A 13,277-nucleotide genomic window follows, 5' to 3' on the forward strand; every position below is an offset into this window, starting at 1 on the left:
ATGGCAGTGCGGCCCTGATCGCTGGCGGCGATCGGCTCCGCGCCCTCCGGCGATTGAGTCAGGCCCACCTGCCCGACAAACGGAAAATTCTGCCCTCTATGTCAGACAGGTGCTGCAGCAAGAGCAGAAACCGGATTGGATGGGTTCAAACATAAGAGGGGACAATACAACCTTGGATTATGGAGAGGAAAAAGAGGTTAGAAATAGGGTGATAGTTTGCAAGGAGAGGGGTTAAGGGTGGATTTTGTTTGGAGCAGCAATGTGATGACGGCAGATTTGAAAGGGAAAGGGAGAGCACCTGATGAGATGGAACTGTTCAGACTATCAGCAAGGTAGGGGGCTAGGAAGGGAAGCAGCGTGTTTAGTTGTTTAGTGGGAATAGGGTCAACAGAGCTGGAGGTCATGAAAATATGGACTCAGAGTGGGCACAGGGGAGATGGGAAAGAAACTAGAGGAAGGTAGGTGTTCAGGACTAGGGCATGGGGAAACTTTGCTAGGTGGTCAAGGCGAAGTAGGAATGTGACACAGACGGACCCAAGGTCAATGACAAAGAAGTCCATGAACTCCTTGTACCTGTTGGAGGAAAAGGTGGAGATGGCAGGTGAGGGGTTCAAGGAGACAGTTGATAGCGGAGAGAAACAACAGTCAGTTACCTTTGCCTTCCAGGACAACACTGGAGTGGCAAGCAATTTGGGTAGAAAGCAGGTCCTAAATGAGGCTTGATGTGGCCTGCCTGACCCGGCAGTGAAAGGGCAAACCAGCTTTTTCTTTAAAAATAAATTCTCGGGGTACAGGCACTGTTACCAAGGCCCACATTTATAGTCATCTTTAGCTATGCTCGCAAAGGTGGTGAGTATTCTGCTTGAACCGCTGAGGTCTATTTGGGTGTACGTACTCTCACAACGATGTTAGGATTTTGCACCAGTGAAGGAACAGCACGTTAAAGTTTGCACCTTGGGGAGCTAAGAGAGGGGGTCGTACTGGAGGAAAGGACCACGGTGGTGGAGAATAAGACAAGGGTATCAAATGCAGAGGTGATGGAGTGATTGAGCAGGTCAGTAGCTGCCGGACCATCATGACAATTGGAGGACTAAACACTAGATTGTGGAAAGTTTGGAAGTGCATTTTCAATGACCTGGGGGAAAGCATTTTGTTTCCAGGGATGATTGCAGAGAGAATTGGGGTTGGCAGTGGGATGGGGTTGGTGAGGGATGCAAGGAAATATCAGATGGAAATGGAAGCTGTGGTGGAGGGGGTAGTTGTGAATATGTGTAATAGAGCTTATATTCAGAGGTTAAGAGAAGACAGGAGGGCAGAACTCAGGAAAAGAGGTGGGGTGAGTTGAAATGAAAGTTTTGGAGGATGAGATGTCATTCACTGCAGAGGCTAAGAGAGGAAAGGAGTCAAAATATCATAGTGAGAAACTGAGGGAGGGTAGTAGAGAAGGGAGAATGATGGAACAAGGCAAGATGTTTAACAGGGCAGAAGATGCCAGAGGGTAGCAGGACAGACTGTGATCAGATCTGGTGATCAAGGTCACAGCAGTTTGGATGGGGTATGTGATGCATTGCATAACCAGACAGGAAGCAGTGCTCTCACCCTTGATCCAAGTTTCCATCAAGATCACAATGTCAATGCAATCATCCACAACACATTTGGGATAGCAAGGGACCTATTTGTAAGTGAACAGACATCTTGGAGAGAGAGATGGAGATGGGTGGTGACTGATGACCTGCCTGCACACTCCAAAAGGATCAACAGTGGGAGGGGTAAACAAGTGGAAAAAAAAGAGGCGGTAAAATTAATCCCCAGTGTGTGCACTGTGTGGTAAAAATCAGCAAGAGAGAAAGGAACAGTTGTGGTTGCTGCTCATAAGGTAGCAACATACTTCAATAGGCCCTTTGGAGAATGCATAAGCCTACCTTCTGTGCCTAAGTTATTGCAGCCTGAGATGGTGGTAGGAATAGGAAAGTGAGGAATTGTGAAAATTGGACTAGAGATTTGGGTGGTCAAGATACTAGAGTGGTGGTATCTGATTGAAACATTGATGAAATAATGTTAGATTCCCACAGTTTAACTCTGCACACATTCAATTGCTCTCTCACGCTCTGGGCCCAAACTCAAAAGAGCAACTCACTTTGATGAGGTATCAAAAGTCACCCAGAAAAGGAAGAAGTGTGTGGAGAAAAAAAGAGCCTCTCCTCATTCTTCATAACAAAATTTATTATATCACTTCTCTGCATTAAATAGAGAAATACATAGGCGAGCAGAATGGGTAGACAAGTGGCAGACTGAATTTAATACAGTGTGAGATGATGCATTTTGGCAGAAGGGATAGGGAGAGGCAATATAGACTTAATGGCAAAGTTCTAAGGAGTGTACAAAAACAGAGGGACCTGGGGTTGCATGCGCAACAACCTTTGAAGGTGGCAGGACATATTGAGAGAGTGGTTAGCAAAGCATATGGGATCTTAGTTTCATAAACAGAGACATTGAGTACAAAAGTAAGGGAAGTCATGATGAATTTTACAAAGCTCTGGTTAGGCCCTAACTAGAGGACTGCATCCAGCTCTGGTGATCACACTTTAGGAAAGATGTGAAGGTCCTTGAGAGAGTGCAGAGGAGAATGGTTCCATGGATGGGGGATTTTAGTTACAAGGTTAGTTTGGAAAGGCTGAGGTTGTTCTCCTTGGAACAGAGGAGTTTAAGGGGAAATTTGATAGACGTGTACAAAATTATGACAGGCCTAGATAAGGTAACAAGGAAAAACTCTTCCTGACGGTACAAGAACTAAGGGACAGAGATATAAGAGATGCAGGGGGAATGTGTGGAAGAATGGTAATGAGCTAGAACCCAGTGAAGCAATCAATGATTTCAAAGGGAAATTGGATGGGTATTTGAAGGAAATTAACTTGCAGGGCTAAAGGGATCGAGTGGGGGATTGGGACTGACTGCAGAGCTCCATACGGAGCAGGTATGGACTCAATGGGCTGAATGGCCTCCTTCTGTGCAGTAAATGACTATGGTTTCCATTTCCAAACTTCATCTGCCACCTGTCTGTCCGTTTTACTGGTCTGCCTATGTCCTCCTGAAGTCTGTTATTATACTTCTCATTGCTCATTACATTCCCAAGTTTCATATCATCAGCAAACTTTGAAATTATGCCCTGTATACCCAAGTCCAAGACATTAATATATCAAAAACAGCAGTGGTCTAAATACTGATTCCCAGGGAACACAATGTATTCCTCTCTCCAGTCTGAAAATCAACCACTCACTGCTATCTATTTCCCTGTCTCTCAGCCAAATTTGTATCCATGCTGTCAGTGTCTCATTAATTTTATGGCTATGAGATCAATGAATCTGCAATTCAAATACAAAATAAACCTATAATACACAAGTTACTTACCACTCCACCTTACATGGTGAGGAGTTATAAACCAACAATCCCTATTTCGGTTATGGAAGGAGTGAAATCGATGGTAAAAGTAAGTGGAACGGAAACTAAAAAGGAAAAATATAAACATAGGTCATAGTGCAATCAAATGTTTAATTGCTTTATTAAACAGAAGTTAAATTTTCCCTCTTCTCTCCTGAGGTTGGTGTCCTGGGCCCAGCTATCTTCAGCTGTTTCATCAATGACCTTCCTACCATCATAAAGACAGAAGTGGGGATGTTCACTGATGATTACACAGTGTTCAGTATTATTTGCGATTCCATGAGTACTGAGTGGAATTCAACGCCCCTTCGCCAATAGTGGGTTCGGAGACAAAGCGGGTGTGTGATTGGGTGCAGAGCGGGGATTCCCACCTCCGACCTTTCCTAATCAAGTCTATTTAAGGACCTGTTCCCATCAGCATTGGTATTCAAGTGCTACCTGGAGAGACTGCGCAGCAAACCCTGTTTGGTGGGGGAGGCCTAGTTTATGGACTCTTGTGCATGACTGAAGGTCCTGGCATTGGGAAGAGGGCCCTAGCAGGAAGACACTTCGTTGTCCTTGCTTCCGACCACCCCTCCCCGCCTCACCTGTGGCTCCCTCCCTTTGCCCCTCATCCCACCTAAACTCACCTCTATCTGGAATCCATCTGTGATCCTCATGGTAGGCCCCACTGTAATACCAATGGTGGCCCCCTAATGCTCCAACCTCCGACTTGCTGGCAGTTCTCAGGGGTGGGATTTCCACTCAATAGGGGGGCTTAATCTGGCAGGAGGCTCTATGCTGCCTAGTTAAGTGCCAGATTACCTCGGAATAGCGTCAGGCCTCCCAGCAAAAAGCAACATGGAGCTCCCACTGGTTCTCCAACTAGCAGGTGAGAACCCCATCACCCACATTAAATTCCAGTCGCTGAAGCAGTCAGTGTCCACATGCAGCAAGACCAGGACAACATTCAGGCTTGAGCTAATAAATGGGAAGTAAAATTAATGCCACACAAGTGCCAGGCAATGGCCATCTCCAACAAGTGAGATTTAACCATCTCCCCTTAATATTCAATGGCATTACCATCCCTGAATCCCCATTTATCAATATCCTGGGGGTTACCATTGACCAGAAATTGAACTGGATTAGCCTTTTAATACTGTGGCTCCAAGAACAGATCAGGGGCTGGGAATTCTCTGGTGAATAACTTACCTACTGACACCCCAAAGCTTGTCTAACATCTAAAAGGCACAAGTCAGGAGGGTGAGTGTGGCTCCAATAACACTCAAGAAGCTCAACACCATTCAAGACAAAGCAGTCCCACTTGATCAGCACCCCATCCGCCACCTTAAACATTGACACCCTCCACCACTGACACACCGTGGCAGCAATGTGTGCCATCTACAAACTACACTGCAGCAGCTTGCCAAGCCTCCTTTGACAGCACCTTCCAAACTGGTCATCTCTACCACCTCAAAGGAAAAGGGCAGAAAATGCTTGAGAAACCACCACTTGCAAGTTTCCCTCCAAGCCTTCCTGACTTGAAACTATATTGCCATTCCTTCATTGTTGCTCCTGGAACTCCCTCCCTTACAGCACTGTGGGTGTACCTACACATGGACTGCAGCAGTTCACTACCATTTTCTAAAGGGCAATTAAAGAGGACAACAGATGCTGGTGTCCTCAGCAACACTCTTATATCATTCAAGAATAACAAAAGAAATCTTGATTTATGCAATGTTTTTGACGTATAATAACGTTCCTAGTCTATTCAATAGCATTAAAAGAAAAAAAAGTGGTCAGTTAGACAAGGAGATATTAAAAGGAATGCCAAAATCTTGGTAGAAGTGAATTTTGAGGAGGGTCTTACAGGAGACTGAGAGACAGGGGGATTTAGGAAGCAAATTCCTGAGCATTGGACCTATGCGATCAATGGCACAGCTGCCAATGACGGGCATCCTTCCCTCCCTTTTCCCAAGAGCTGGAGGAATGGAGAGGTTGAGTGTAGCTGTATTGCTACTGGATGTTATCCAGATATGGGAGTTTAACCATGATGAGAACTTTAGATGAGAGAAACTGGAGGTCTAGGAGGCAATATAAGTTAGTGAGGGAAGGACTTGTGGAACTAGATACAGGCAGCAGAGTTTGGATTCAGGGGCAACGTTTGCTTTCTGAGGACCCCGTGTATAGGTTCAGTTTGGATCCCTATATTTTATGGGCAAACTATCACCTGATCTCTCTGGGGTACCCTACTGGCTCTGAGTTCCAGTAATTGCATGGGTCGCATGGTGCTCACACTGCCAGTTTGGATGGGCTAAAGTTTCTGGAGAATCGAGAATAAGAAGCTAGTCTTGGAGAGCACTGGATGAATTACATCTGAGAGGTGACTAAAGGATAGTAGAGTTTCAATACCAGATAGGCTGAGACTGTGGCTGAGGTGTGTTATGTTATGTTACTGATGAAAGTTGCCTGTCTTTGAAAATGCGAGGATATAGGGTTGGAAGCTCAATCTGAGGTGGAATGAGACATAGAAGTTAAAACATTCTGGTTCATGTGAGACAGTGGCTAGGGAAGAGGATGGAATCTACAACAAGTATACAGAATTTGTGGTGAGGGTTATGGCTTTGGTCCTCTGAATGTTCAGCTAAAGTGAACTGTAGCTCACCAAGACTGGATATCAGTGAAGGAGTGGTGTTAGCACAGGTGCAGTGCAGGAGTCAGGAGAAGGAAAACTAGGTGTCGTCAATTTACATTGGGAGCTGACAAGAAATCTGTGGACAACGTCACTGGGAGTAGCATATAGATGAGAAACAGACGGGGAGGTTGGGCAGGAAAACATCTCCCAAGATGACAGCGTGGGGGTAGGAAGAGGAGCCAATGATAGAAATACTCTAGCTACAATCAAACAGGTCAGAATGGGACCATGCAAAGGGAGTCTTACTAAGCTGGAGGGGGACGGGTGCACAAGGAAAGAGGTGTTGGATAAAGATGGCGTGGTCAGCCATGTCAAAGACTGGTGAAAGGTTGAGGAGGGTAGGAAGAGATAATGCATCATGAGGTTTCAAATATTTTATTTCATAACTGGTTAGGGGAATTTCAGCACTACAGGCAGGGTGGAAACCCAATTGGAGAGATTTGAACAGGACATTGCCAGAAAGTTGGTCACAGATCTGTTCAAAATTTTGGTAAGGTAGGCTAGAGTTGAGCTGTGAAAGGAAAGAGAAATTGGGTACATTTGTTTTTGAGGAGGGGCTTAGCAATGACAATTTTGAAAGGAATGGGAACAATACCTGAGACCAAGGAACAAGGAACAATTTACCACATCAAGTAGTACAAGGGCCAGAATGGGAAGTGGGTTTTATGGATGGGATGAGTTCAGGGAGGATATAGAGGTAAATGGGACAGAGGTTAGCTTAATGGACAGGGAAAGGGGGTGAAGTTGCAAAGCCAGTTTAATTGATGATCTCTATCTTGGCGCCAAAGGTCAACAAATTCTTTGCAGAAATGGGAATGGAAAGGAGATGGAATTAAAGAGTTAACAGTAGAGAAAATTAGCTAGGGATTAGTTCTGCTCTCTGGGACAATCCTCGGTAAGATATACTTTGTAGACATCAGTCATGGTTTAGCATCTTACCAAAGTGATCATTCTTCCTGTTTGAAGAGACTAAGTTCTTCCTAACAACATTGTGGGTGTACCGACACTACATGGACTACAGCAGTTCAAGGCAGCAGCTCACCACCACCTTTTCAAGGGCAATTAGGGATGGACAATAAATGTTGGCCTTGCCAGTTCGCCCGCATCCCGTGAGCAAATTAAAAAAAGTCCCCATATTACATCCATATATTTACTTCCAACAATGAGTTATTGGATAATGATCAGCAGTGGATACCTGGCCAATTTTCCTCATCCTAATCCTAATTATTTTCAGTTAGGTCACAATAGATTGAGGATTATACCTTGGAATTTTGTGGTCTCCTCTGTAGTAAAATACCTAACTAAGCTATTAGTTAGTACAATAAATAATGGATTTCCATAATTAAATTGCTGGTAGTAGAATATAACATTACTGCAATTAATGCCAAGACAAAATAAATATAACTTGCATTGAATTTGGATTGAACATCCACAAAAATAATCTAATAATTTACATAAAAATAAGTTTTCACTAAACACGAGGAAAAGACTGCACTACAAAGGCATACTAGGAAAAGACTACAAAGGCATATATCGTTGAATTTATATTATATTGTGAAATAAACTAAGAAATTGAACATAAAATTATTATAAGTAGAAAGTTTGAAATATATATTTTCTATGCCATTATATTTTATACTCACAATGGACTGCTCATCATATTGTAATTGATTTTCTTTACCCACCACTTTGGCAATAAAGGGAAGTGCTGTGGGGAAGAAAAGTCAAATTATATCTTTTTAATGCAGTTACAAGTTAGGCTTAAATTTGTGAACTATAACTTCAGTATCTTCCAATTTTAGTCCTCTCCCATCAAACAGAGCTTCTCACACTTTGGCCTTCCTTCCTATTCCAGGAGATTGGATGATCTGGTCTATCTTTAGTCATCATCATTGCTGTCTCCGACTAGGTTGCTGGAATACTTTTATAGTTATAGAAAAGTTTCCCTCCTTTAATTTGGCCCAGAATGTTAACTACTCTGTGTTATTCCTTATAACCTGGTAACCTCAAGGGCAATCTGTATGCAAATGTCAGCAGATGGTGGTTTTATCAGGCCTGTCAGTTGATGCAGTTAGACTACATATTTTTTGAACTTCAACTATTATATCAGTGGTGTTCAAGATGCAGCCCCCAAGATCTGAAAAACGCAATCCTTTTTGCACTTATCGGTTTGAACTATTTGAACTGCTTTTTCCTGGAGGTTTAAAAAAAAAAGGCCGTTCTTAAAATGCTGCGTCATTGGTAGGTAGATTCTGAATCAGAATACAAAGGACTGTTAGTATCGATGTGAGGTACAAGAAATGTGGATATAAAATTTACGTCATCCCCAAGACTCAGTGTTGCGCATCTGCAAGGTCCGTGAATACAACAAAAATTATTTTACGCCAATATTTTAATAGAACTTGAAAGCTCCTGTATGGAGGTCTTCCATAACACATTGTATTCCAAATGCATCAAGTGGAGGGGAAAGACTTTCTCCTGTATGATCTGAGAGTCTGGATAATAGTTGTTGTTCTTGGTTGCAAGGCTCACAGCAGCAAGTGTGAACTGAGTTTTCCCAATAAGGAAAAGATTGTGTAGCACAGCCCCATCTTTGAGAAGCTGTACAATGGAGTTATAAATTTCTGATTTTGTGCTCATAGTGGGTCATCTCATCTGCTGGGAGTGCATACTGGATATGATTTTCCACACTACCCACGAACCACTCTTCCCAAGACCACTGCCATCTAGAAGGACAAGGGCAGCAGATAGATGGGAACACCATCACCTGGAAGTTCCCCTCCAAGTCACTCACCATCCTGACTTGGAACTAAATCACCGTTACTTCACTGTCACTGAGTCAAAATCCTGGAACTCCTTTCCTAACAATACTGTGGGTGTGCCTACACCACATGGACTGCAGCAGTTCAAGATGGCAGCTCACCACCACTTTCTCAAGGGCAATTAGGGGTGGGCAATAAATGTTGATCCAGTCAGCGAAGCCCACATCCCATGAATGAATAAACAAAAACACTCGTTACTTGGTAACCCAATATTCCCTCTAAGCTACATGCACCTGCAGCCCTGCAGCAGCCTGAAAGGTAATGTGCAGGCTTTGTTGGTGTTAGGTATCACGTATGCGTGATGGCACAAAAATTCTAAAGGTGCTGTGCATTGTAAAAAATAAACTGGTTGTGCACAAGAACCAAATTTTAAAGGAAACACTGTTCTGATGGTGGGGCACACCCAAAGTCACTAAATTATCTCCTGGATATGCTTGATGTTATCTCAGAGCATAAATTGAAAAAATACTTCAGTCAATCATTAATGCTGCAAATATACAGACAAAAGAAATCTATGTAAAAAACCAATAAAGAAAACTCACCCTTTGTAGATAAGTTTTAATCATTTTTATTGCAGGTCTGGATGTTATAGTAGCCAATTTGCTCTCGTTCCTTGCACAATATAGGTCAGCTTCTTGGTAGGTTAACAGAGTGTTGTTCACAAACCAATACTCATTACCATCAATAACAGCTGTGGGCCCATGAATACTCTCTCCATCTAAAGAAGTGTACACAGGAAAATGCTGATAGTTAAGAGAATGAAACAATGTCAGTTTGTGCACAGTGTTATGAATGTTTACAGTTTTGAGAGAGGGAAAAATAGACAACATTATTTAATGTGAGAGCACTTTTCAACTAATAGTACTTTTCTGGTGGCTTTGATCTATCTGTTGAAAATTTGGTCTCAGCGCTTTGCCAATGGCATTCCCTACTGCCTTTTAGGATGTACATGGAAGCGAGTTGAGAATACCTCACTGATTTTTGTCTCCTCCCCATCTTTAGGTGTGTGGTTTCACTGTATTTTGGCTTCAAGCCCAATAAACAGAGTGGGGGGAGAGGCGGAATATGTACAAGAACATACCAACATTCTACCAGTTTATGCCATGGTTCATTTAGCTGTACAAAACTTGATATATCACAATTAAATGATAAGACAGATAGCGAGCTAGATCTTGTTTGACCTGGCCACATACTTTTGAGTGATATTTGGTGAGGGAAAAGACATCAGCCAGAGGATTGTTCTGTTTCTCACCATTCACACCTGACTTCTGGGTGGTTCTTTTGGAGCATTTAGCTGATGCTGAAAATGGCATGTCAATGAAGAAAATAAATCATCCAATGTATTTTTCTTCATTAATATGTTAACGATGCTGGATGTCAGAAATTTCATTACATTCCAATGTTGCCAAGGAGATGGGGGTGTATGGGGGATGACCTTTTAAATGGCTTGCATGACAAATGTAAAATTTGAAAATTTTTGTATACTTTTTCAGGTGTCCGAGGCTTGTAGCAGTGATATTCCTCCCCTTCATCAAGCTCCACAGCACTACTGGAACTCCCATTGGCAGTCCATGAAATAAAAGAAAACAACTGCTCTAGGAAAATTCCCTGGGATCAGTGTCAGGAGTCCTGGGTGAGCATGAAGCCTGCCCAACATAGTTCCAAAGGGAATATGGAAGAGGAAAATTAAGGCAAGTAACTTAGAGGTATGTGTTATGAATTTTAAATATTTGCCTGTAAATGTGTCCTATAATTTTTTCCCTTCTCTTCAGAAAGCTTCCCCATCTTCCTCCCCCACCAACCCAAACAGGGAATGCATCTGTTGAATTTTATCCCATTAGCGTAGAGGCTCAAATTCAACCTCAGTGGGGTTGCTAGTAGGGGATCAGCTGCCCATTGTACACTTCACCCGATGTTCCCCTCCACCCCGAAGTAAATGGCAAGGAGAATGAGGTGTGCGTATAATTGGCAGCTAATCTACAACTTCTGTTCTGCAGTCCCACTGAAATTGTGTTTCACCTAATACTTTTTATTGAATGCACATTGAGTGTCATTGTAAGCATAAGATGTTGTCTAAGCACTTCCTTTCAGGACTCCAGCTACAAATGCTATTTCTAGGTCGAAGCTCCAAGTAACATTTGACTCCAACTTAATCAAATCAGAGATTTTTTGAAGGGCAAAGATATTTCATGTAGAGATTCCATTTCAGGCAGACAGATGGGGTTGGGTGAAGAACTTAATTTTGTTAACGCAGAATTTCTGAAGCTTTGGAGCAAAATAACTAAAAATTTCTTTGAGTTCCACTTTGCTTTGCGCTTGATCATGACATATCCCTAATTGAAAGTAAATTTCTGCATTTAAAACAGCACATCGGTCACAAGGTACTTCAAGTGGCGTGGTCTGTTTCTTCCTCAAATCTGCTTTACAAGTTAATGAAACCTTCATAAATATTATTCTAGAAATGGCTGCTGGAAACATTAGCGGATGAATGCTTTACACGTTCATACAATATTCCTCTCTCGGCTATGTTAACTGAAGCTTTAACCCATTTACACCACTGTTTAAATGAAGTTATCCCAAGAAGACCGAGGAACATCATAAAAATGTGTCAAGTACTCATTTGCTAACATCAACAGCCATCTCCAGGCTACATGGTCCTAAATTTAAATTGCGGCTAAGTTTAATAATACACCATATACTAAAATAATCCATAGCAGTATATTTGGTAAAATAACATTGACACTTCAGCCAGACTTTATTTTTCTTGTGCTTGATTTATCCCCAATATCAGAAGGTCAAAATTTTTCCAAAATTGGAAAAAGGTGAAACGGGCTCATTAATTTACTGAGAAATCTATAGCTGTCAAGTAAGTAAAAAGACTCTCCTTTCCAGTTAAAGGAGGGTTGGAAAAAAGTATATTGCTGAATGTACATGAAACATTCTCTCATGTTTGCTTCCTCTGGATCTCTTTGTAAAGAGTGAAATCCAAATGGAAAGGTGGAGCAGTTGCACAGTGAAAATCTCAAAAAAAAGCAGTATTAAGTGCAATAACAAAGTACACTAAACAAATATGCAGTAGCAAATTCATTCCTTCATAATTTTAAAAAATTGATCAGATGGCCACAAAACCGAACAGGAATTAAAAGTCTAATATGACCATGAAACCATTGTTGATTGTTGTAAAAACCCATCTGGTTCACTCATGTCCTTTAGGGAAGGAAATCTGCTGTCCTTACCTGGTCTGGCCTACATGTGACTCCAGACCCACAGCAATGTGGTTGACTCTTAAATGCCCTCTGAACAAGGGCAATTCGGGATGGGCAATAAATGCTTGCCTAGCCAGCGATCCCCACATCCCATGAATGAATTAAGAAAGGTGCACACCATTCATCACAACAAAATTAGAACTTTAAATTAATTGCTTAATTTTGTTGTGATGAATGGTTTGCACCTTTCTTTATTCATTCATGGGATGTGGGCATCGCTGGCTAGGCAAGCATTTATTGCCCATCCCGAATTGCCCTTGTTTACAGGCACTCAACTTGGGAGATTTGAAATGGCTCAGTATCTCATCCTTTCCTTCAGCAGTAACTAGTGAGATTCTGCTCGTCACCTACGCTGTAAATTTCCCCACTCTACATCCGGGCTCCATGTTACATTTCATGCACACAGCCACCTTAGCAAGCAGTAAAATAAATGCAACTTTTATGGCCACTGGGAGGAGCACCTCGGTTGCTGTTTGCTTACTCAGTACACTGTGATGGGTGTGTCAAGATGAACTTCAAAACTTGTGGCCTAGAGTTCCTGCTATGTTGTCTAGATTTTCCTTGTGATGTTCAGCTGAAATCAGCCAAACTGGCATAAAAGGTTTGGAATTTCAAGCACAAGTTGAGTTTTCATGATCTTATGCGCTATTTGTTAAAACTTTCCACACCCTAAAAATCAAATAAAGGACCATGAAGAACTTCCACAAATTACACCTGTTTGAGAGCCTTTGGAGGTGACTCTTAAAATTAAGCTTTTTAAAAAAAAAAGACAAGTGCGCTAATAGGTAACTCTAAAATCTTTTAAATATGACATTTCCTCAAACTGACTACCATACAAAGATGAAACAAGTAAATGGTGCTGTATTTTTTTTTAATGTAACTTTCTATTTTTAAAAATGAGGTTACTTGCAGGTGGTGGACTAAACACTGATTAAATTTATTTTTTGTGACAAAGCTATTTTCAGTTATATTAATGAAACTGCACCAAGGTTACTCAGAAATAGTATTTAATGTAAAATTATTTTTAAAAAATTCTAAAATGCTGACTCATTGTGATGATTTGTGAATGGCTTTATG

At 41.8% G+C, this 13,277-nt stretch overlaps 1 protein-coding gene across 1 annotated transcript in view; it reads right to left on the minus strand.

Annotated features, from left to right (window-relative positions):
* ly75 (lymphocyte antigen 75) overlaps positions 1 to 13,277 on the minus strand; it is a 158,037-nt gene that overhangs the window by 52,550 nt on the left and 92,210 nt on the right. Inside the window, exons 18-20 of the mRNA XM_078552240.1 lie at positions 9,477 to 9,652; positions 7,756 to 7,820; positions 3,409 to 3,503 (exon numbers count right to left, since the gene is read on the minus strand). Coding sequence (XP_078408366.1) covers positions 3,409 to 3,503; positions 7,756 to 7,820; positions 9,477 to 9,652 — 336 coding nt within the window. The remainder of the gene's footprint in view (positions 1 to 3,408; positions 3,504 to 7,755; positions 7,821 to 9,476; positions 9,653 to 13,277) is intronic.

This window comes from Cetorhinus maximus, chromosome 11, assembly GCF_964194155.1.
Source record: "Cetorhinus maximus chromosome 11, sCetMax3.hap1.1, whole genome shotgun sequence".
NCBI lineage: Eukaryota > Metazoa > Chordata > Chondrichthyes > Lamniformes > Cetorhinidae > Cetorhinus > Cetorhinus maximus.